Consider the following 25,853-nt stretch of genomic DNA (forward strand, 5'->3'; position numbering starts at 1 on the left):
ATTTTTTCTGAAAGATTTCTGGGGCCCATTTTTTAACGTTTTTTAGCTAAACTTGTTTTTTAAAAAAATTTTTGGGGAAATTTTTTTTTTTTTTTTTTTTTTTTTTTTTTTGTCTTTTTTTTCCGTGTCCGGCAACGGATCGCAACCCTCAGTGTTGCCCCCGTACCGGACCGGGGACCGGCAACGGGATCGCAAGCCTCGGCGTTGCCCCCGCGCCTCGCTCAGCCAGTGAGCGGGAACCGGTCTATACATGGGATCCGAACCCTCGGACGGGAGCGCCGCCGCGCTTCCCAAGCGGCGCACCATCCAGTGCGCCACCGGGCCGGCCCCATAGGGTAAATCTTTTAATGTATCTTTTCTGCCAGGTTAGGTTCAGGGAATATAACCAAGGATTTGCTGAAAGCAGGTTACATATGTTCTCCTACCTATGCAGGAAAGAGAAACTTCACATATCAAACTTGTGGTCCAGCCATCCTTGGCTGCAAGTTCGCTTTTTTCTGCTTTCTTAGGGAAGCCTCTCAGTTTCGGATGGAATGAGCATGTCGTAGTGCTAAATAGAGTCACCTCGTGAGATTAGGATGCAGCCTGGAACAGCACGGACCCGGGACATCTGCTGGAAAAGGGGCCCCTAAGATAGAAGACTCAAAGCTTTCATTCTTTGAACAGTCCTCATAGGACCCTGGAATGTCCATGTTTTACTAAAGCAGACAGTCAGTGGGTGTGATGTCCACTCTGTCATCTTCCGCATGAAGACTTTGGACCACTTGAGCACTGAGCTGAAGTGACCTGATCCAGGAGAGGAGGAAAAGTCTCCGCTCATGGTACCGAGCACTATCAACTCCTTTGTGGATAATTTTTCCAGGGATGGATTTAGGTAGTGCTGGATCCAGACCCGTCAGTTTTGGATGGAGATTTCAGACAAATGCAAAGAGAATATAGAGGCCTACGAGAAACTGGCCCTTGTCCCCTTAAAAGAATTACTGTCAGAGCCTAGCTGTGAACAGAGCTGGCAGAACCACTAACTGCTCACCAGTTTGGGTGCAGACAGACATCTTGATGGTCCCAGCAGGAGAGGCTGGTCTCCTTGGGGGTGGGGTGGGCATGATCACTTCACAGCGACTGCTGGTGGACATGAGGCTGGCTGGCCTGCAGGGTGCAGTGGCGTCAGTGCTGGAAACACTGACCTGCACCAGAACCAGGGCTCCACAGAGACAGGCAGTCTATGAGGTGGGCCCTGACTTCTGTCTGAGCTCTGTGGTCTACTTGGAAGAAGGACACCTTGTTCTCATTTGCCCACCCAGAGGGAGCTCCTTTTGTTTGTTCATGCAAAAGACAATGACTAGACTAGCAGAGACCCCGAGTGGACCAAGGAATCGCGCTGCTAAAATCAGATGATGCTGATCTTCTAATGCATAGCAAGTGTCTACCTCAGCTAGCCAATAGAACTTTCTCTATCAGAACTGTCCTCTCAGAGGTTTGTGCTTAAAGATTATCTTAAAACATAGTCTCATGTGTCATGACTTGAGAATGCAAAGCCCATGCATTAAGTGAATAATCAGTAGCAACAGTAACTCTCTCTCCCCATGACTTGCTTGCAGTCCTGTCTCCTGGTAGTCACACCTGTAACTGTCACTAAGGGATGATTCTGTTACAACGCTCCACCGTGGGCTCCACCACCTGAGGGTGGCCCAGAGACACTTCTCTGACTGCTCTTTTGGTTATTTGGCCTCACAAGAAATGGTGTCACAGTTGGTTTGCTTTTGGCAGCAGGAACAGAGGTTATGCAAGTTCCGTGAATTGATGAAATATTCTGCACCTGAGGTCCTGACCGCAGCCTGTTGAAAAGTGCATCGTATCTAAATCATGCTTTGAACCGCTCCTAGAGACAGATGCTCAGTTCCTTCTCCAAAGACTTCTATTCAAACAGAAACATCTAGTCTGAAAAAGTTAGCCAGACTTCTCACCTCCTTCTGCCGATTCTCTTTCCTTTCTCTCCCATATTGACTAATTTTATTATGACATCAGGCTGTCTGTATATGCTACATATGATGGTTGTCATTGTGGAAATATTTCAGGTAACTTAAGGTCTAAGTCTGTAGCTCAACTCACAATATTTTAATGTACATAAACACTTTTTCATATGCAACGCCACAATACATGAATTTATTGAGTAGGCATCACATTCCTTGCTAAGAATATAGAGAAGAGTAACACACAGTCCCTATATTTAAGGAGTCCTTATAGTCTGACTATTTATTCCCCAATTTATATGACATCCAAGAAGAATCACAGTAGATGGGTTTCAGGAAAAAATATATACATGTCAAGATTTTGTAAATTAAAATTGATTTGAAATTAATTAAGGAATCTGGAAATTTAAAGGAATCCTGGAATGAATCATTATGAAAACTAAATATAGTCTTTTATTTTAAAGGATAATGATACCCAGGGATTAATTTTGAGGTTCAGATTTTTGAATATTGGATTTCCTAATGTGAGGTACACCTGCCATTTGAAAACTAAGTTTGTGTTGGAAGAAGGTATCATCATCCCGGGAAATTATGACTGTGGGGGAAATACATTTTTATTTCTCTAAATTTCAATATTTAAAACTTAAATGTATTCATCAATGCGAAAATGCTCTAGCGTTGCAGAAGACAGAAGTGTCCCAAGCTATATAAATGATAGGACGGCAGATGGTCGTGGAGTGGAGAATCGGTCTGGGGCCCTCCTGATGCGCTGCTGCCATTCACAGCCCGCCGGTCCCCCGCTCGCAGCCCAGCCGCCAGGCGCCTGTCGCGTGACGTACAGCCGCGTCCTTGCCTTGGGACCCATCTATTATGAGAAACCATTTTGGTTAATTAAAAAAGTCTTTCAAAGTCTCAGAACAGGAAGTTCTGAAATTTTCTCCTCTTTGCCATTGTTGATGGGGGTTGATGAAAATTCAGCTCTCTGGCCTGGCAGAGAAGAGTTTGAATGTGGAGGAGAGGGTGGGATGGCGGCAGGAAGCCTGGGAGTCCAGTCGCAGCAGCCTGAGCAGGGCGCTGGGGCCGCTCGGTTGCTGATCCATCTACCAATAGAACAGGGAGCGAGGAAGGTCCTCGAGGACAGCGGGGGTGCAGTGATCCAGCCTGGGTGGGGCAGATCCTTTATTCGTGGACTTCTGCATCAGGACCTGCCATGCAGGTGGCGACAGCTGAGTGAAATGGTCAAGGGGGCTGCTGTCTGCTTGAGGGGAGCAGACTGCAAGCAAAAGTGAGCAGATGAGAAAATGTTAGAGTGTGTGAATGAATCCGGAGGAAACAAGTGATCTGCTAGAGCCCAACTGTGATAGGGTGGGAGGTCTAGAGGGCTTCTCTAAGGGGGTGGTGATGAGCTGGGAGGAAGGAGAAGCTGTCCAGTCTCTGGAGGACCAGAGCTCGGTGAGGATCTGCTGGTTTGTGGGCTTGAGGGAGGGATGAGCTTGTACAGTGGAGAGTGGACAGAGCGCATTTGGCGGAGAGAGAGATCAAATGGGGGCGTGGTCGGGAGCAGGGTGGCAGAACCCAGTTGCCAAGCACATTCCGGGTTCTCCAGGGGGGTCAGAAAGTTTGTCTGTGCCTACGACTCCATCTGCTTCTCTATCTCTATCTCCACTGAACACCCTCCCTACTGATCACCCATTCCTGCTCTGCACAGTCCCTTCCACAAGATTCCACTCACTTTGGTTGATTTCCTACCATTTTGTTAAGGCCAGGGGATAGTGACAGGAAAAGACACAGTCCCTGACCTGCAAGGCCCTCTGTCTAGGGCAGGTGAACTATTATGAAGTAACAAGAGGTGCCCAGAAGAGAGAGGGCCTAAGGTGGGTTTGGAGGAACTTGATCTGAGACTCAGAGGAGGAGGCGGAAGAAGGATGAGAGGGCAGACTGGTGGTGACAAAAGGGTCCCTCCAGATGCAAAGGGACAGTCGTGACCATCTCTGCCTTGTGGGCGAGCTGTGGAGTATTACTGGAATATCCTGTCCAGTTCTTCCTAACTTCATTTCATGTATTTATTTGTATCTTCACTCTCTCCCCGGAGGGTTTACAGTGCCTTTAGATGAGGTTGTCTGCAATAAAGTAAATAAATGAGATCGGGAAATATAATGATAGAAGAAAGTCAGTTCCTAGGTAGTTAAGATCATAGACGTGCTATCTATAAAGATTTAGCACAAAGCATCAGCATGGCGCCCAGGTTTTTTGTCGCCACTGTGGAGTGTGAGGCTGGAGCATTCCCACATCTATTCCTCGGCCATCAAGTGGCAAGCCCTGGGCTTGCTCACTCCCCAATCCTGCTTTCCTGCCACCCCCACTGTGAGTTTTTAAAAATCACATCTGATGATGACATGTTCCTGATCAAAAACCATCATTGGTTCCCACGCTGTCCAGGACAGACGCAGACCCATCACCGTGGAGTAAGAGACCCTGTGCGGCCAGCCCTGGTGGCTTTTTCAAGTCCGTTTCCTGCCAGAGTCCGTCATGGTGTCTTTGCTCCAGTCGGAACCAGAGTCATGTTTTGTAATAATGCACCTGTTTTCTTCCATCTCTCCCCTTGACAGAGAGCCTCCCCCTGCTGTGTGACCAGCTGCTTGCTCCTGTGCTGCAGGAGCACTGTCCCTTCTGAAAGCCCGCTGAGCCCTCCCCGGCATGCCCCTAGGCTGCCCCCTTTGTGGGACAGTGATTTTCTTATTTAGCCCCCTTGGACAAGTGTCAAGTCCCTGGAGGGCAAGCTCTGTTCCCTGCTTGTCTAGACGGCCCTCGGGCTAGCTCAGGGCCTGGTCTAGAGCAGGGCTGGGAATCGTTGGCTGAAGGAGACTGTTGGGGAGAAACCAGGCCTGTCTGTTCTTCACCCACAATGGCTGCATCTCTGAGGGCCCAGCCTGAGCGCCCTTAACACTCTTCTGAGGGAATGGCTGGTGCTGACCGGTTGCCTGTGAACCTCATGCCGCCCAACAGTGGGCACCTAGCAGCACCGGGGTGAGCAGGTACGTGCAGCGTCCTGGAGGGCAGACGTGTCAGGGGCCCCAGGTTGCAGCCAGTGCTGTGGAGGGCACAGGCCGAGGGTCCCCGTGGAGGCTGGCAGTGACCGAGCAGTTCTGTCCAAGGTGTCCTTGATGTTCTCCTTAAAGCCTAAAGAAGGAATTCTCCCCTTAAACTCATTTGTTCTCTCTGTGAAATGCCACTGGGCAGTGTCCGGGTACCTCAATGAGAGGCGTTATTTGGAGTGAACACTTTTATTAGTTTCCTAGAACTGCCATAACAAAGCACCACAGACTGGGGGATTTAAATAACAGACATTCATTTTCTCACGGTGCTGAAGGCTAGAAGTCCAAGATCAAAGTGCCGGAAGGGTTGGTGTCTCCTGAGGCCTCTCCCCTTGGCTGTAGACGCCATCTTCTCCCTGTGTCTTCACATGGTCGTCCCTCTGTGTGTGTCTGTGTCCTAATCTCCTCTTCCCAAAAAGACACCAGTCATATTGATTTAGGGTCCACCTTAATGACCTCATTTTAACTTAATCACCTCTTTAAAGGCCCTGTCTTCACATGCAGTCGCATTCTGAGGTACTGGGGGTTAGGGCTTCAACATATGAATCGCTCAGTTCATAACAGTGCCTCGAGCCTCATCATGTGCTCGGCGGAGGTGCTCCCATGGACTGCAGTGCTGGGGAGGACCTCACGTTCACCTCTCGCCCAGACGTCTTCCGTAATTCCTAACCTCTGCCCCGCCTGAGGAGGAGTGATTCTTCAAGAACATCACCTCTGAGGATGAGGCTTCAGAGACATGGTGCAAAGGGGCTGAGTTCAGGTAAGGCCAGCGAGGCAACAGCTCCATCTGTCTGAGCCTCACGGGGGCCCTGACCCCCACGAAGGCAGGCAGAGAGGAGGAGGCGGCTCCTAGAGAAGGCGTGTACCTGCAGTTTTAGAGTGTGCATCCCTCGCTGCACCAGAGTGGTTTTTCTTTTTTTCAAGTAGTTGTTGTTCATGTACTCATGATGATTGAATTTAATAAAAACATCACAGTTCAAAAAAGACAAATTAGAAACCACCGTTCATCTTAGAAATTAATGTGTGAGTGAATTTAACAAGAGATGAATCGCTCTGTGGTGATCTGGTCCCTCTTCACCCACTCCAAGCACCAGTTGTTTGTCATTATTGTTGGAAATATGATTATTACTCTGGTATTGCCTGACAGTTATTAGGAATCTGGGGGCTGTGTCTCCATCGGAGAGGAAAGTGCAATTATCTGGGCACTCAGAGAAAAGAGCTTTCCCCGGCCTGAGTCACTCAGATAGACGTCCCCCACTGACCCTTGCCCACAGCTGTGGCCTGACGCAGAGCCTGGGTTGCTCTATCACTTGGCACGTGATGTACCTTCTTCATAACAAATGGCTAGTATTTCATGGGCACATATAAGGGTATTATACATGATTTAACAACAAACAGGGAAGCATTTTGTTTGTTTCCCATTAACTGCTTCTATCACTGAACTAACACCAGGTCCCCGCTAAGAACTTGAATTCATGGGTACATGCGCCAGCCTCTGTGCAAGACGCCTCAGGAAAGCTGCTTGGGCAATTGCTGTTTACTGGGTGTTTCTCAGTGGGGGAAAGAATGCCATTTGGATGGTTTTCAATGTGGCAGGGGGAGTGAGGGTCAGAACGCCCAGCCCCTGATCCTCTCCTTTCACAGATCTGTGGTGTCGTCAGCTGGTCCCTGACTGCATGGAGCGTTTCCCTCCGTGCAGGGAATGACTGGCTGTAGAGAATTTGTCCCAGGAGAGGAGGCGTGAAGGTCGATGACTCCTTTTCAATCCCTCAAACTCTTATTGCTGCCTCCACTCGCCAGGCCCTGGCCCATGCCCTTGAGGAGCTCGTTCCAGGGCGGCTGGTGGGGAACCCCATCATCGTAATGCAGAGTAGTGCCCCTGCAGAGTTTACCTTGACCACGGGAGCCCCGAGGAGGTGTGCTGGAAAAGATGAGAGAATCGGCCCGACCCCGTGGCTCACTCGGGAGAGTGCGGTGCTGGGAGTGCAGCACTGCTGGGAGCACCAAGGCCGCGGGTTCGGATCCTATATAGGGATGGCCGGTGCACTCACTGGCTGAGTGCGGTGCGGGCGACACCACACCAGGGGTTGCGATCCCCTTACTGGTCACGAAAAAAGACACGGGAGAGTGCGGTGCTGGGAGTGCAGCACTGCTGGGAGCACCAAGGCCGCGGGTTCGGATCCTATATAGGGATGGCCGGTGCACTCACTGGCTGAGCGCAGTGTGGGCGACACCAAGCCAAGGGTTACGATCCCCTTACCGGTCACAAAAAAAAAAAAAAAAAAAAGAAAAAGAAAAAGAAAAAGAAAAAAGAAAGAAAAGATGAGAGAATCAGTAATCATTACTGGTTTGCATGGAAACTGCAAAGTGCTCCTACACACGCGGCTCACTCCAGTGCCCTCTATGCCTGGCTACATGGTCCTGCTCATCAAGTCCCTCATCCTCTCAGCCTGCACCAGTGGGGGAGAGGCAACCCCAAATGAGAGTGACCAATGAGAGCATGTGACCCATGGGGTCAGGAGTCTCTCCCACATGGGCAGTTCTACTCCTGCCTCCATGAGCGGGAGCTCACCTGAGTGTCACTTGAACCTGTCTTTGGCCAGAGAAAGTCAGATGCTAAAGGAATCTGGATTTGACACTAAACTCAAACAGCATGGTCATTGCTTTCCTTTATGGAATTGTTTATTGGTGAATATATAGAAACTTAAAAAAATATTATAAAGAAGACGGCCTACAGGGGAGTCACATATTAAATAGGGTTAAGTTTTAAAATCTTTTCATAAAAAGGAAATCAAGCTGTCAACAATACTCTTAAAATTCCCTTAAATTATCCACAGAGAACACTACCATTGTGGTTTTGTGAATTCCATACCTTCCTTCTGTATGTCCATCAGGCAGCTTTTACAGCGTTTTGGAGAGCGATAATTATTTCTTCATTAAGTACCAGAAGAAGTGGCTAACTTGTGCAATTTAGAGGAAGGAGATTTACCAAAAAATAGTTGTTTTTAAACATGAGAATTATATTTGGTATGAAGAGCTGTTTACAACCAAGTGAGACCGTGGGAGATAATGTCTGGCTGAGAAACAGAGACCACATCCCCATCTCAAGTTCACAAGGGACTTGGGTTGAAGGGTTGAGAGATTCCCATTGTGTTCTTTAAAATAAACTTTTTGTTTTGGAATACTTTTCATATTCACATTTAACAGTTCCATAAACTCCTTGCTCAATTTCCCCTGTTGTTAACATCTTATATAACCATTGTATATCTGTCAAAGCTAAGAAATGGACATCGGTACATTATTATTAATTAAACTCCAGGCATTATATTAATTTCACCAGTTTTCCCACGAATCAGGGATTCGATCCAGAATACCACATTACATTATTTGTCCTTAGTCTTTTCTGGTCTGTAACAATTTCTTAGACTTTCCCTGTTTTTCATGACATTGACAGTTTTGAGGAGTACTGGTCAGATATTTTGTAAAACGTCCATTAACTTGGGTTTGTTTAATGTTTTTCTCATGATTAGCCTGGGGCTAAGGATTTTTGGAAGGAAAACCACAGAGGTGGTGCCCTCCTCCTACACCACACCGGGGGTGCTTGGGATCCCTGTAACATCATCACTGGCGATGTTAACCTTCTCCACGTGGTTAAGGAGGCATCTGTCAGATTCTCTACTGTAAATTTACTATTTTTTCCTTTCCCTACTTGGTTCTGTGGTGGCAGGTCACTAAGTCCATCCCACCCTCATGGGGGGTAAGCAATTAAGCTCTGCTTCCTGGAGGGCAGTATCTAATGCATGATTTGAAGTTCTTCTGTAAGGAAGGTTTGTTGCTCCCCCCCATTTACTTATTTATTCAGTCTTCTATTTATGTCAGCAGGGACTCATCCATATTTATTTTAGAATTTGGTGTCTAATCCATGAAGCCCATTAAGTTACTTAGTTTGCTGTTCAAATCGTTCCAACTCTTTGCTCAAGTGTCTAGCTGTCTCGCACACGTTTCTGTCGTGGCTCTCTTGTTTTCTTCTTCCTTGTTCACAAACGTGTTTTAATGCTCTTCCGCTCTAACCCTTCCTAACATTTTTGGTGTGTGTATTACTCAGGAAGAGTTAAGTTATGTTGCAGTAACAAACACCCCAAATCTAATTGGCCTAAAAGAGCAAAGGTTTATTTCTCTCTCGTGCTACGAGTGCATTGTGAGTTGGCCAGAGACTGTGCCTTATCCTTACTCTGTGACACTGGCTCATGAAGCAGCCACTATCTGGAATGTTGAGTGCTGCCATGGCCAATTTTAAAAAGAGGGTTTAGAAAATTGCTTATAACCCCTTAAAGCTTCTGCACACTTCTCCTTGGCCTAGCTCCAGGGTAGCAGGAAGTGCAATCATGCCATGTACCTACAGGAGGAGAGAACTGGAAATATTTGGTAAATAACACTAATGACTAGCACACTGTATTTTCTCTCAGTTTTTCATATCTATACAAATATATATAGACTAAACTGTTGTTGTTGTTAGCATACTGTTAGTACAATCTCCTTTAAAAAATCTTGATATACCAGGAACCTGGTCCCATATCATTAAATCTTTTTTGACACCAGGGCTTCAGTGAATGGTGTGTAGGTTGTGTGCAATGGCACCTGGCTAGGGTGGCAGAAGGAAACTAAAATCTAGCCTCTGCTCCACTGTTCAAGCCATCCATCAAGGTCCGGGACGCTGTCCACCCAGAGGGATGCCAAGGTGCTGCATGGGCTGGTGGCAGCCCTTTGTGAGATCATGATGCATAGTATCCATCACAGGATGAAATCTCTCCATGTGCCAATAGTTAAATAGTATTATTTTGTGCTACTATAAAAAAGGATGGCGAAAAATGTTGCACACTGAATATTTGTGCATATGTCTTTCAATTTCCTTGGGATAAATTACTAGCAGCGGAGAAGGTGAGTCAAAGGATGGAATGGTAGCAAAGTTCCAGCACATGGTGGACAGTGCAGTGGAAGACTTGGTGTTCCTACTACTGGGTTTAATCCCAGACCCAGCATGTACAGAGCTTGGCTGCAGAGGCCAGGACCTGGAACTTTAATCGTGTCACCAAGTTTCTGAGCAGGATCTGAGCTACTGCCTTCAGATATTGGCCTTTCTCATTTTTGTGAGGCCACACAACTGTGATTACAGAACTAATGATGCTTTAAACAAACAAGTGTAATGACTGTCATCAGTGGACAGCGGGTGCTTCCTGTAGGTCGGCTTGGATGGGAGTGTTACCAGCAGCTGGCCAGCCCCTGGGGTGCCCCTGGCAAAGATGAGCACCACCAGGCTGCAGTCAGCTCACCTAAAGGTGACCCTCCAGGTGGGGTGTGCCCCATTCCAAGATCTGACCTGTGTCCTGAAGCCAAACCCTTCCCTAAGGAGGCACTGGGAGAGCAAGGCACAGGCCCTTAACACCAGGTCTGTGTTTCTTCTCAAATGTCCAAACAGCCTTTGGAGGCCCTTTGTTCTACTTCAAAGGTTCTCAAGCTCTTTAATGCACGGGGAGTCGTTAAGCAAAGGCTATTTAGTCCCAATAAGTGATGCAGAACTCTGCTCTGAATTTGTCCCTGATCATGTGTTGCATTTGCTGCTATGCAGGCAGATGGGCCTCTGTCCTTGAACTGACTGCAATCTCTTTCTTCCTGTCTGTACATCCTGAGCATGACAACTTTCCAGGGCATGAAAGGACTCAAAGGTCAGTGGGAAAGTCAAGTTTGCTCAGCACTGTGGAGACACACAGGGTGGAAACACATGTGTAAAGAGAGTTCAAGGACTCATCTTGTGACTCTGCTGCTCCCTGTATTGACGGAGACACTTATCCTCATTGGCCTCAGTATCCTCTTCTGTAAAACAGGAGTAATCATAACACAGATTTGTCAGGAGGCTAAAGGGTAAATGTGATATGCACATGGAAACTCCTTTTCACTCGAGTGCTGTGTGCATTTTGGTTGATTGGATGTAATGTTGAGAAAACAGACCAAGGGATGACAAACACTTGGGTTATCAATACTCTTAGATAATCCATTGATGGGTAAGTTCCCTCTCCCACTCTCCCAAACCTTTGCCAGTCTGCACATGACCCCTGCTCAGCTCTCCCAGGAAGCACAGCCTCGTTGCCTCCCACTCCACCCTGGAATGGAAGCCATTGGGTGTGAACACCTCACTCTGCAATGCACCACTTACAGCCTCATCTACCGCTGCATCGTCCTCACGCCCTTCCATCTAGCCTCCAGGCATGCAGGGCCCTCGATCCCCGTTGCTCAGGTCAGCCTCTCCCAGGGCTGCGGCTCCCATCCTTTGTCCTGCCCTGGACAACTGCACCATTGGTGACTTTTCTTTTTCCTTTGCTTTTTGACCTGCTTCCTTTTGCCGGGATCCCCTCAGCCTGTTAACATTCCTGAGTATTGTCCTTCCTCTTGTAGCTTGCGGCCTTCCCCCACCTCTTTTTCTTCTCTCCTTCATTGTCAGGCTCCTGGGATGATTTGTCTGCACTCACTGCCTCCGTTCCCTTATCTCTAAATCTCTAGTTGACCATTGCTGTGTAATCATTCCTCTGAAATGTTTCTTGCAGATGTTACCAGCACCAATTTCTACAGACAAATCCAGTGACACTTTCAGGCCTTGTCTTACTGGACTTCTCTGATGCATTCACTGTGCTTAACCAGCCGTTGCTTTCCATGACATTTCTCTTTCTGATTTTCCTTACACCTCCCTAATTCTTCTCCTCCTGGCCCAAGCTTCACTGGTGCTCTCTAGGTTTCCCACCTTGTCCCATCAATCTTCTCCTGTACTTTTTCTCTTTGAGGGATCTTATAATCTCTCTCTTGTTTTTGTGATCTCTGTTAATTTTTCTTAGTTTATCTAATTTCATTCACTCCACTAAGCCAGGCAGAAATTTTGGAGTGATTCTTGTCCTCTAATACAGCCCCCAATTCCTGCCGACTTTACTTTCCATACAGGTCTTGAATGTGATTCTTCTACCTTACTCCTTACACCTTGGGAACTCTCACATGCTTGGTCATGCTGGTGTGCTGGGGGCTCCTTACCTCCAGGCTTGCCTTCATTAAATGCATCTGCAGATTGCTGCCAGAGCGAGCTATCAAAAGTGCTAAACCAAAAAATGCTGAAAGTAAAAAATGGAACCACATCAGGCTTCTATGTAAAACCTCTCATTCAAGACTCAGGTAAAGTGACATCTCAACCAGGGAGCCTTCTCTGAACACTGGCTCATGCCAAGATCCCCTCCCGTGTTCCTCCTTTACCATGTCCTGTATCATTATGTCACCTCAGTGTTAACATTGCCCATGTTAGCTCATAACAATTATCTTTTCCATTAGGCTCTACAAAACCAGGTATGGGATTCATCTTTGTACTTTAAGTGCCTGGAAAATAGTAGACGCTCAATGAATGTTTGCTGAGCTTAACAATAGAAAGTAAATTTGAAGCCAGAAGTGGGATATCTGAGCCAGGGTGTAAACAACCCTGGGCTACAGCTATCATAGTCAGTGTATTTATTTGAAGGGTAAAGATGATTTATAACTGAACTCATATAGCATTTTCTATAAATGTTAATTTTGAAGATACCATCTCAGTCAATTTTTTTCAACTGATCTTTTCCATGACTCCAACGTTTTGCACCCAAATAGTCTCTTTGGGTGACCCTCTGCAGTTTACAAAGTCCTTTCCTTATACTATGTCATCCTAGCTTCATAACATCTCTGCAGAATAGACAAGGGACGTACTAGTAACCTTATTCAATAGATGATAAATTCAACTTCAGAAAGATGAAGTCATTTGCTTATGTAATGTGGCTGGTAAGCACCCAAAACCAGGGTGTCTGGACGTCTATGCTTTCTACCTCTCACACTCATTCTGCAACACTCAGTACAGCACAGAAGTCTCTTCATATCATGCTGAAGTTGCCTGCCTGAAACTCCCTGCCCTGGGCCCACTCAACCCCCTTGGGCCATCCAGACAAGGCCCATCCTGCTTAGGCAGGATAGCAATTTGCTCTTTAAAGGCGGCTGCTTTGCGTCCCCTTTCCCCTGAAGAGTTCTCCACTCCTGCTGCGTGTCTCCAGAGCAGCATATGTGGAAGTCTGCGCTTTTGCCTTGGATGGAGAATTAGTCACATTTTTCAGCATTTTATGTCACATGTGATGCTCATAATGATTGCTTTACTTATAGATGTGTATAAACAATATAACAGCAATATTGGGAAAAAAATTGCAAATAAAAAAAAGGAAAGAAAGAAACCATCCTATTCCCATTACTCCAAAACAGTAACTAGATTTTAAACGTTACATTGTTTTTATATTTTTTAGACTTTGCCAATAAACACTTTTTATTTTATTAAAGCATAATATGCCTAGAAAAAAGTGTTCAAGTCACAAATAAATCTAAGAATTTTAACAAAATGAACATGTGACCATCACCCAGATCAAAAAATAGATTAACACCACTCCAGAAGCACCCCAACTCCATGCCCCATTCCAACCACCAGGCACCCTTCCCCAAAAGTAGCCACTCTCCTGGCATCTAATAAAATACATATGTTTTCCACGTTTAAATTTTGTATAAATGAAATAACATACTCATACTATATGTATACTCTTATATGAATACTCATACTATACTCTATACTCAATACTCATACTACATGTATACTCTTTTGTCTGGCTTTTTTCTATCCAAATTATGTTTGAATGATTTATCTGTGTCATTGCATGAAGTAGTAGTTCATTTATTTTCACAGTGATAGAAGAACAGTTCTCAATCTTATCGTCTCAGGACCCCTTTTACCCTTTTAAAAATTATTGAGGACCCCAAGAACTTTTGTTTATGTAGATTATATCTATTGATATGTAGCATTTTAGAAATTAAAACAGAAATTTTAAAATAATGCATTTATTAATTTATTTTAAAATAATTATAAACCCATTATGTGTAAACATAAACAATATTTTTAGTGAGTAAATATACTTTACAAAGCAAGAAAAATTTGTGAGAAGAGTCGTATTGTTTTATATTTTTGTAAATCTCTCTAGTATCTGTAGGACATAGTAGAAGACAGCTGGATTCTCATGTCTGCTTCTTTATTCAATCTGTTATAATTTTTTATTTTGGTTGAAATATAAGAGAAAAATCTGGCCCCCCACAAACATGTAGTGAGACAAGAAAGACGTATTTTAATAGAATTTTCAGAAAATTATAGATATTCTTTGATAATGCACCAAAATTCAGTAAGTAGTAATTTCTTAAAGGATACTTGAAATCTTTATGAGTGAAATTTCTGTACTCTGTTACATTAACATTTATTGATCTATCTTTCACTTTGAATGGATATTTTAACCTGAATGTGATTTTGTAGCATGCACTGGAACATGCACGTAACATGCATTGGAAATATCGGTTCCCCTAGTTACATAGATCTTCCAGTGTTGACACATTTCATTGTGCAATATGGAAAAATAGTGTTCCTGTTGCCTCCAATCTTATCAGAAAGGTCTTCAGCTACTAGGAAACTGTGAAGCTCACAGAGGTAGATACAAGTTTTCCAAAATTCCAGTATTTGCTTGAAAGCTCAAATTTCATCTTTGGCAGCAAATACTGTCAGTCGTTTTATTTGAGATGACAGGCTCATGTTGTTCATTTTCAAGAAAATATTCGGACGTTAATAACTATAACTTCTGTCTGCCCATCTTTCTTTCAAAAAAAAAATGATGTTCTGTGACGGAAGCAGCTAGTTCAGCTCACAAATCCAACAATTACGCAAGTGACTTTCCTTGAGACGACCATCAAGTTTCTTGATATTCAGAAGAAATTCTTTATGCAGACTTCCCATATTCACACAGACTATTAAAAGAAGTATATTCAAGGGCTGAGACTTTGAAAAATTAATAACTTGTACTGCTTCATCAAGGACATTTTTAAGTGAAGATGGCTTTTGCCCCTATGAGTTTCTGGGTGAGGAGCACATGCAATGACCAATATACAGCTGGTGCTGACATCCTCATTTGTGCTGAGGGGCCAGTTTTACTCACCATTGCTTTTGGGCCACGATCACAAATGTCAACACAGTGGGAAAAATGCAAAAAATGTTACAGTATTTTCAAAATAGTTCTGACTTCACAGACCCTCTGAAAGGGTCTCAGGAACCCCTAGAGATTCACAGATGACACTTTGACAAACATTACTATAGACCATTCAATATATAAATGTATCACAATTTATTTTTCCTATTATATAAAGCCTATTATTATTAATATTAAAGTTATTAAGTTTGCATATCCATTTAGTTGGCTGACTTGAATAGTGGAGCAAAGGCTATTCAAGTCTGTATATCCTCTTTAGTAAAATGTCTGTTCACATCTTTTGCACATTTTTTACTGGGATGTTTTCTTTTTTACTTGTTGAGGGTTTTTGTTTTTGTTTTTGTTTTTGTGGCTGGCTGGCACAGGGATTAAACTCTGGACCTTGGTGTCAGCACCACACTCTAGCCAACTGAGCTAGCAGGCCAGCCTTACTTGTTAAGAGTTTTAAAAATATATTTTAGATGCTAGTCCTCTGGTGGATATGTGACTTGCAAATATTTTCTCCCAGGCTGTAGCTTGTCGTTACATCGTCTTCACATGGGCTTTGCAGAGCAAGTGTTTTAATGTTAATGAAGTCCAGTCCATCAATTTTTCCTTTTATGGATGGTGCTTTTAATGTAAAATCTGAGAACATTTTGCCTAGCCCTAGATCCCAGAGATTTTTTTCCAAAATATTTATAGTTTTATGTTTTACATTTCAGTCTGTGGTCCCTTTTGAATTAAGTTTGTATAAGGTGTGAGACTTGGGTTCATGTTTTTGGCTATAAATGTCCAATTGCTCCAACACCATTTCTTAAAAAGCTATTCATTGTATACTTTTGCAACTTTGTCAAAAGTCAGTTCAGTATACATGTGTAATCTGTTTCTGGATTCATTGGTCTATGTGTCTGTTCCTCTCTCAGTATCACACATTCTTGATTACTGTAACTATATTTCTTGAAATCAAGTAGAACGATTTCTCTCATTTTATTCTTAATTTTCAAAATTGTTTTACCCCTTCTAGTTCTTTTGCCATTTGATATAAATTTTAAAAATAATCTTGTCTATACCTACAAAAATTATTGCTGGGATTTTGATAGGAATTGTGCTAAACCCACATATTGATTTGGGTAGAAATGGTACTTTCAATGCTGAGTCTTCCAATTCATAAACATGGTTTGTCTGTCCCTTTGTATCTTCTTTGATTTCTTTAATCTTCATTTAGGAGTTTTCAGCCTATGAGTCCTGTACATATTTTGTTAGATTTACACCTAAATATTTCATTATTTTTGAGATATCAAAAAATGGCATTTTTAAAAATTTCAGCATCCATGTGTTTATTGCTAATATTTTTAATATTAGCACATATTACCATGTTTTGTTTATCCATTCATCAGCTGATGGACATTTGAGTTACTCTTAACTCACTACTGTAAATATTTTTGTGCAAGTTTTTGTTTGGATGTAAATTTTTGTCTTGTCTATTGAGCTGGGAGCGGAACTGCTGGGTCAATGATAACTCTTTGTTTAATCCTTTAAAGAACTGCCAGACTGTTTTTCAAAGTTTTACCCCATTTTACATTCCCAGCAGCGGTGTATGAGAGTTTCTATTTATCCATGTCTTCATTATAACCCTTGTTATTATATGAAGTTTTGATTCTAGCCACCCTATTTGGTTGGCTATCTCATTGATCTCATTGTGTGTTTTATTTGTATTTATCTGATGACAGATGACACTTAGTCTTTTCAAGTGCTTTATTAGCCATTTGCATGTCTTTGGAGAACAGTCTATTCATGTTCTTTGTCCATTTTTAAGCTGGGTTATTTTTCTTTGTATTATTGATTTCTAAGAGTTCTTTATATATTCTAGGTACACATCCCTTATCAGATATATAATTTATAAATATTCTTCCGTTCTGTGGGTTGTCTTTTTGCTTTTGTGGTAGTGTCTTTTGAAGCACAAGTTTTTACTTTGGGTGAAGTCCAGCAAGATGTTTATCTTATTATTGGTATAGTTGGATTTATGTCTGTCATTTTACATTTTGTTTTCTATGTGTCTTATGTCTCTATTTCTTTTACTACTTTCTTTTGCATTAAGTGAATATATTATAATGTAGCATTTAAATTTTTTTTTCACTATATGTCTTTTTTAGTTATTATCTTAGTGGTTTCTATAGGTTTAGCATATACATCTTAACCCATCAGAATGCACTTCAAATTTATGCTAACTTAGTTCCAGTGAGATATAGAAATGTGACTCTGATATAGCTTTAATCTCTTCCCTCTCTTTTTGTGGTATTATTGTTACATATGTTGTATCTACAAATGTTACAAGCCCCAAAATACATTTTTATAAATATTTCTTTGTATAATTCTATGTCTTTTAAATAAGCTAAGGAAAAAAAAGAGCAAATATATATTTATATCTTTTGTTATGTTAATGTTCTTATTTATTTATTTATTTTGCTTCTCTTTCTTTGTATCTCATCAATTCAAATTGCCATCTGGAGTGATTTCCTCAGCCTAATGCAGCTTTGCTCCCACCCATGAATTGCTTTTTGTTCATGATTTAAAGTAGTGGTGAAGTTTTCATTTTGTTACAATATGGTTATCAGATTGATCTGGTACTATATATGAGAATATCATTCCTCTACTTCAGTGTCACTTTTGTCATTAATCAAGTGATCATAGTCTTTGCAATCTGTTCCTGGATCCTTTCTTCTGTTCTCTTGTTTGTCCTTTTTATCTTTTGACCACACCAGTATCATTCTTGATAATTGTAGCTTAATAATAACTTTTGATATCTGGTAGTGTAAGAACCCCAAAATCTGTTCTTTAAAATTGCCATAGATTAGCTCGCTACATTTTCATCTATATTTCATTATTATTTAGTCTATTTTTTAAAAAAATTGGTGTGATTTTGGTATCAGGATGATGTTTGCTTCGTAGAATGTGTTTGGAAGCTTTGCTTCTGTTTCAATCTTTTGGAATAGTTTGTAAAGAATCGGTGTCATTTCCTCTTTGAATGTTTGGTAAAATTCTGCTGTGAATCCATCTGGTCCTGGGCTTTTCTTTGTTGGGAGCTTTCTGATAACATCTTCAATCTCCTTTATTGTTATTGGCCTATTCAAGTTTTCTATATCTTCTTGGTTTAATTTTGGAAGCTTGTGTGAGTCCAGAAATTTATCCATTTCCTCCAGATTTTCGAACTTGTTGGCATATAGCTGTTTATAGTAGCCTCGGATGATTCCTTGTAATTCAGTTGGGTCAGTTGTAATATCACCTTTTTCATTTCTAATTTTTGTTATTTGAATCTTCTCTCTTCTTTTTTTTGTTAGCCATACTAGTGGTTTGTCGATTTTATTTATCTTTTCAAAAAACCAACTTTTTGATTCGTTGATCTTTTGTATTGTTTTTTGGGATTCAATTTCATTAAGTTCTGCTCTGATCTTGATGATTTCTTTCCTTCTGCTAACGTTAGGTTTGGATTGTTCTTGTTTTTCTAGTTCTTTAAGGCGCATTATTAGATTGTTCACTTGCCAACTTTCCATTTTTCTGAGGTAGGCATTTAATGCAATAAATTTCCCCCTAAGTACTGCCTTTGCTGTATCCCACAAGTTTTGGTATGATGTATCATTATTTTCATTAGTTTCAATAAATTTTTTTATTTCCTGCTTGATTTCTTCTTGGACCCATGTATCATTAAGTAGAATGCTGTTTAATTTCCATGTGTTTGTATACTTTCCAGAATTTTGTTTATTATTGATTTCTAGTTTTAATCCATTATGGTCTGAGAAAATACACGGGATAATTCCAATTTTTTTGAATTTGGTGAGACTTGATTTGTGTCCTAATATGTGATCTATCCTGGAGAATGATCCATGTGCTGATGAGAAGAATGAATATTCTGAGGTTGTTGGATGGAATGTTCTGTAGATATCTGCCATGTCTAAAATAAAATAAAGTCCAAAAAATAAATAAATAAAAATTGGTGTGATTTTGATTGATATTGCATTGAATCTATAAATCAGTTTGGAGAGAAGTGACATCTTTATAATGAGTCTTTCAATCCTTGAACATGGTATATCTCTCTATTTGCTAGGGCTTTACCTTTTTCGTAATGATGACTTATAGGTTTTTTTGTTAGGAAATATGAACATCTTTATTACATTATTTCTGAGTATTTGATATTCTTAATACTACAGAAAATATTATATAATTTTCAATTTTTGTTTTTTATATCACCATTAACATAAAAATACGATTAGGTTTTGTGCTAAAGTTTTTAAAAATTATAATAGCTTATGCATTTTTTATTTTACATGTACAGAATAATGTTTACTGTGAATAATTTTAGTTTTATTTCTTCTTTTCACACCTTATATCATTTACTTCTATTCTTTGTTCTATAGCACTGGCTAATATCCTCATTAAAGGGTTGGATAGAAACAGTGGTAGACATTCTTATCTCACTCCTGATTTCATGGAAAAGCCAATATGACGTTTCTGCAGGTTCATCGTAGATGCCTTTTACCAGATTAAGGAAGTTCTCTTCTACTCCTATTCTGCTAAGAGTTTTTATTCTTAATAAAAATTGCATTTTGTGAAATGTTTTTCCTACGTCTTTTGAGAATATTATGTGATATTTTTCCATTAACTCATAAATATGGTATATCACATTGAATGGTTTTCAATGTTAACACAAACTTGAATTCTTGGAATGAACCCAATTTTGTGGTGATACATCATACTTTTTATATATTGCTGAATTCAATTTGTTTTTCTTCCTCAAGGTTTATCCCCCAGTACTTGCCCCCCATTTATACTCAGGTCTGGAAATTTTTTTGTGTGGGAAGAGGTTTATATATAAATTTAGTTTCTGTGATAGATGCTGGATAATTCAGATTTTTTATTTCTTTTTGTATCAATAGTGATAAGTTGTGTTATCCTGGAAATGTGTCTTGTTCACTCAAATTTTCAAGTTTTTTAACATAATGTTATTCATAATGACTTTTTTAATGTTAATGGGATTTGTAATGATGTCTTTTTTTCTTGTTCCTGCTCCTGGTAATTTTTGCCCATTTTCATTTTTTCATATTAGACTTTCTTGGGGATTTTAAATGTAATTAGCCTTTTAAGAAATCAACTTTTGGCTTTAATTTTTTTTTACTATTTTTATATTCTACTCACTAATTTCCTTTCCTATTTTTATTATTTATTTTCTTCTACTTTCCTTGGGTTTAATTTGATTTTTAAACTTCTTCAAATATAAGATTAATTTACAGGCTTACTTATTTCTAATAAATAGCATTCACAATGATACGTATTCCCAGAAAAAAACAGTTTTGGTTATATTATATATGCTACCTTATGTCATGTTTTCATTTTTATTTAATCAAAAATATTTTCTAATTTCCATTTTGATTTCCTATTTGACCCATGGATTACTTAAAAAGTATTGCTTAATTTCTAAATATTTGAGAATTTTCTTTTTGACATTGCTTCTAGTTTAATTCTATTATGTTCAAAAATATATTTTTTATTGTTTCAATCATTTGAAATTAGTTTACACTTGCTTCATGTCCCATCATGTAGTCAATTTTGGTAATGATTCCATTTGAGTATTCTGCATTTTTTCACCTCTACTTTTAAAAAAATGTTTGATTTAGGTCAAGTTTGCTTAATATGTTCTTTAAATATTCTATATCTCTATCTTGTCAGCTTGTTCTATTGGTTACTGAAAGATGAGGTAACATCCTTTATGATTGTGGATTTGTTAATTTCTCCTTTTAGTTCTGCCATTTTATACATCACATATTTTGGAGCAATGTTATTCAATGCTTCACATTTAGAACTTATACTTTGCTGATGTATGGACCACTTCATCATTACAAACATCTTTTTTTTATGTCTGGTAACAATTCTTGCTGATATGGTTTGGATCGTACTCCTCCAACATGCATGTTGAAATCTGATCCCCAACGTGGCACTGTTGGGAGGGGTTGGGTCATGGGAGCAGATCCCTCACGAATAGATTAATGCCTTCCCTCTGGGGTGAGTGAGTTCTCGCTGTGTTACTTCCAGAGAGCTGGTTGTTAGAAGGAGCCTAGCACCCCTCCCACCTCTTGCTCTGCTTCCTCTCTCCCTACGTGATCTCTTTGCACACACCAGCTCTGCTTCCACTCTCTGCCAGGAAGGGAGGCAGCCTGAGGTCCTCACAAGAGGCGGCTGTCCCAGAATCGTAAACGGGATAAACCCCTTTTCTTTATAAATCATCGAGTCTTAGGTGTTCTGCTATAGCAACACACAAAAATGGACCAATACACTTGCCTTAAAGTGTACTTCGTGTGACATTTGTATAGCTATCGGATTATTTGGGTTAGGGTTTGCACAGCTTATCTTTTTCCATTCTTCTACTCTCAACGTTCTGTGTCCTTATTTTCAAGGAGAGTCTCTTATAAGCAGCGTTTTCTCAGGGTTTGCTTTTTGATACCTTCTGAATTGGTCTATCTTTTATTTGGGGCATTTAGTTCATTTACATTTGAAGAAATTAGTGATATTTTGAGTTCAAATCCATCTGTATGCATATTTTCTGTCTGTAAAACTTCTCTTTGTTCCTTTTTCTCCTCTTCAATATGTGGTCAACTATTTGATCATTCCATTTTACCTTTTACTCGCTGAAAGTTAAATATTCTTTTCTTATGTTTTTAGTGATTATTCTAGAGATTACAACATGCACAATTCCTTTATTGGAGTCTAATGGAAAGTAGCCTCTTTTTTCAAATTTTTAATTAAAGAAACTTCGAATACTTTCTTTCATTTATCTCATCCATCTTTAGTTATTTTTCACGTATTTTAATTCTTCATGTACAGTATTTCAAATCCCATTAGATATTATTATTGTTTCCCAAAAGTCGATATTTACATAGATATACTAACATATTTGCCTTTCCACAGCTTTTCAGTTATCAGTATTGTGCTTTAATATAGAATCATTTTCATTTTGCCTGAACAGCTCCTTAGGTGTGTCATTTAGTGCAGCGCTGCTGGTGATGTGCTCTCTCAGTGTTATTCACCTGAAAATGGTTCATTTTAGGCCGGCCCGTGGCTCACTCAGTAGAGTGCGGTGCTGATAACACCAAGGCCACAGGTTCGGATCCTATATAGGGATGGCTGGTTTGCTCACTGGCTGAGCGTGGTGCTGACAACACCAAGCCAAGGGTTGAGATCCCCTTACCGGTCATCTTTTTTTAAAAAAGAAAAAAAGATAATAAAATAATAAATAAAAAATGAAAACAAAAGAGAAGAAAAAAAATAAAAAAAGAAAAGAAAAATAAAAAAAAAAGAAAAAGAAAAAGAAAAAAAAATGGTTCATTTTGCCTTTATTTTTGAAGGATGTTTTCACTGGGTAGAGAATTTGAAGTTGGCAGTTGCCTTTTTTCACCACTTGAAGATGTTTGTTATCCTCTGGCCTCTGCCATTCTTACTGTTGCTTCTTTAAAGATAGTCTGAGTTTTTCTCTGTCTTTTTGAATATGTTTTCCTTGTCTTTTTGAATATTTTTTCCTTGTCTTTTTTTTTTTTTTACAGTTGTACTATGATGGGCTTATGTGTTGTCTTGTTTGTATTTTTCTTGTTTGAGAGATGTAGGATTTCTCAAATCTGCAGCTTCATACACTTCCTCTGTTAGGGGAAATTCTCAGCCATCAGCTTTTCATGGATTGCCTGTGACCCGTTCTGATCCATTCCTTTTCTCCTCCCCTTTTGAGACTCCAATACCGCATATGCAGGACTCTTTCTCCTTACAACATATGTCTTTATTTCTTTTTCATATTTTTCGTATTTTTAGCTCATCATATTTTAGCAAAGATATTTCTGCACATTTATTAATTCTTGTATTGTTCATTCTGTTAAACCCATCTATAGAGTTTAAAATTTCGATTAATTTATTTTACAGATATAAAATTTTTATTTGATTAATTTTCCTAGATTATACATCTCTTGCAGAATTCTCTATACTGTATTTTTTAGACCATATTAGTTGCATTATTTTAAGTCCCATGTCTGATAACTCTAATACCTGAATACATTTGGGTAAGGTTTTATTGTCTGTTTTTCTATTGGTCCTTTTTATGGGCACAATAAGTAATTTCTGTTTGACTGCTGAACATTTTGTATAAAGATTCTAGAATAGAGGCCCCAGGTGAGGTTTGTTTTTTTTTTTTTTTCCAGAGAGGACTGTCTTTGTCTTTTAGCATGTAGTTGGAGTAGGGGCAGATCACTGTAATACAAATAGGGATTGAGCTCGTTGGAGGTGGGATTCAGCCTCGTAAGGCCTGATCTATTTCCAGTCTTCCTTTATCCATAAGGCACAGGCCTTTAGAGATCCCACCATAAAGCCCTCCTCCTGTTGGTTTTTCCAAACTGAGATTGCTGGAAGCTTTTCCTGTTTTCTAGACATCTTATGTCATAGATGCCTTGGTAGACCTGGACTGTAATTTTATCTCCCCTAAGATCTCCACCTAAGACAGCCAAAACCTCTGTTAAGCTTCCTGCTTCTTAGCCACTACTTTTTGCTCAGCTTTTCAGCCTCTTGTGCTACTTGAAAATTTGCAAATGTCTCAAGGGCAATAAAAAAAAAGCATATTGAGCACACCTCAGTGCATTTTCCTTTGCTCCAAGATCTTGACTTCTCACGTCTTAGCTCTCTTGGTAGCTCTCTGCTATCTTCAGACAGATTATTCAAATCTAGAAATTTTTGTAGTTATTCTTGGGAGGAGGGTTGAGCTACTGCAAGCTAGCTCATCATAAATGGAAGTGGAAGTAACCCACAAATATGTAAACATGTATGCGAATGCGCTCATATGTGAGTATATCAGTGGAGGTGAAGTCTTCATTTGTGTGGTTGTGACGTATCTGATAACAAATCCTGTAACCATTATTTCCTCTGACAATTAGCTGGAATGGAGAAATTCTAATCTAAAATCAACTATCATTAAGCTGTGACTTGTCTTGTCTCTTCTCCAGGATTTTGTGTCATGTATAGAGAACTACAGAAGAAGAGGACAGGAGTTATATGCATCTTTATACAAAGACCACGTACAGGTAAAAAACCAAAATGTATCCTTTCTCTACACAGAAGACTAAAATCTAACTTGAACCTAAAGAACTGACTGCTAATAGAACACAATGTACCTTGTATTAAACCCTTATCAATTATATTATTTACTGAGCAATTCTCTGTCCTAAAGCCTGTTCAAGGTATAGAAAATGCAGAGATTATGATGATACTGCTCTGCCTTGAAGGTGTTTAAAATTTATAGAGGGGACAAAGAGTAAAGAAACACAATAGATCAGGGTGGTGAGGCCAATACTGGGATGTTCTTTATGAGGACTGGAGCAATGGGGTATAGAGAGCTATTAGTGTGTCTAGGGTGGGGCACTAGGGGTCAAGAAGAGCAAAATATGGTACCAAGTTCTAGGAACCAGAAAACGCACCGATGAGCAGAAGCCAAGTCACCTGGTCTAACTGCCCCATGTACTTTCACTTGGGAGCCATGACATGCCTCTGGGAAGAGGGGTTTATGAGACAGGCAGCCTGCACACCAGAAACATTCTAGCAGCATAGCCTCCCAGGCTCTCCTGAATAAGGTGAGGGGAGTTGACCAGATGTGCCAGGTGTGAGAGAGGTGGGGGTGTATGACATCCCCTTGGCCACTGTCAAAGTGATCAGCAGGCATGCCTGGTTTCTCCACCTGTACCAGCCACTCTTTCACAGACTCAAATTTGGACAAGGGTTTTGCATGGGCACTTACCCCAGCCCAACACTGTGGACTGCAGTGCTCAGCTGGGGAGGGTGCCTTGCTGGCTTATTTGGGTGTTATCTGTGCCCACTATCAGACCCCTGCACCTCAATGCCCACTCCTCATGGATTCACTGATTTTATTCAGGACTAGCAGAGTGTCTAATAACTTCAGTAGCTGTTGGGCAGAAACTAACATGAATTGCTTAGAGTTGCCTCCTTCATTTATGAACATCTTCATCATACTGTACTCATTTATCTAACCTTCCAAATCAGTATCTGGTCAAAAATGTGACCATTTCTGTTCTCATGGCTGGAAGAGCCTGGAAGATTTGATTATGGCTGGGAAAGATGTGCTGTATGGTACTCTGCGAATTTCTGCAGAATCTGCAAGATTACAGGTTCACATGGGAAGGATGTGACCTTGGCAGAGGCTCCAAGCCCAGAAGGAAGGGATCTACCTTCCTGTAATGTCAGCCAGGCTCAGTTTTAGCTGTGGGGTCTGACTGGAATTCAGAGAAAGTTGTGCAGAGTTTTATCATTGATTGAGGTATTTTCTAGAAAATCTGCATTGTTTGATGAATCCATGAGGATACTTTTCAAGTGTTTAAACATTTAAGACAGATTGTTTTCATGTTTAAAAGAATGTGGGTGTAATCACCTGCTACAAATAACTCACCCCACTTTTTAAGGAGCAGTACACCTTTCCAACACAGGCCCCATGCCACTTCCAGAAAAGTCAAGTCCCAACACTGAACCCAAATCAGGTTTGTGAAATTTGCTTCATTCTTCAAGGACAGCTTCTCCAGGCGCACCCAGTGAGGCCCCCCTGAAAGGGTGGTGGTCATGGAAGCTGCGGGGACTAAAAGCAGGAAAGGGCTGACCAT

At 40.8% G+C, this 25,853-nt stretch overlaps 1 protein-coding gene across 1 annotated transcript in view; it reads left to right on the forward strand.

The window, feature by feature from the left end:
• WDFY4 (WDFY family member 4) overlaps positions 1–25,853 on the forward strand; it is a 309,512-nt gene that overhangs the window by 145,592 nt on the left and 138,067 nt on the right. The window contains 1 exon segment of the mRNA XM_008576041.1: positions 24,192–24,269. Within this exon segment, the coding sequence (XP_008574263.1) occupies positions 24,192–24,269 (78 nt within the window).

Source organism: Galeopterus variegatus, unplaced genomic scaffold (genome assembly GCF_000696425.1).
Source record: "Galeopterus variegatus unplaced genomic scaffold, G_variegatus-3.0.2 Scaffold1276, whole genome shotgun sequence".
Lineage (NCBI taxonomy): Eukaryota > Metazoa > Chordata > Mammalia > Dermoptera > Cynocephalidae > Galeopterus > Galeopterus variegatus.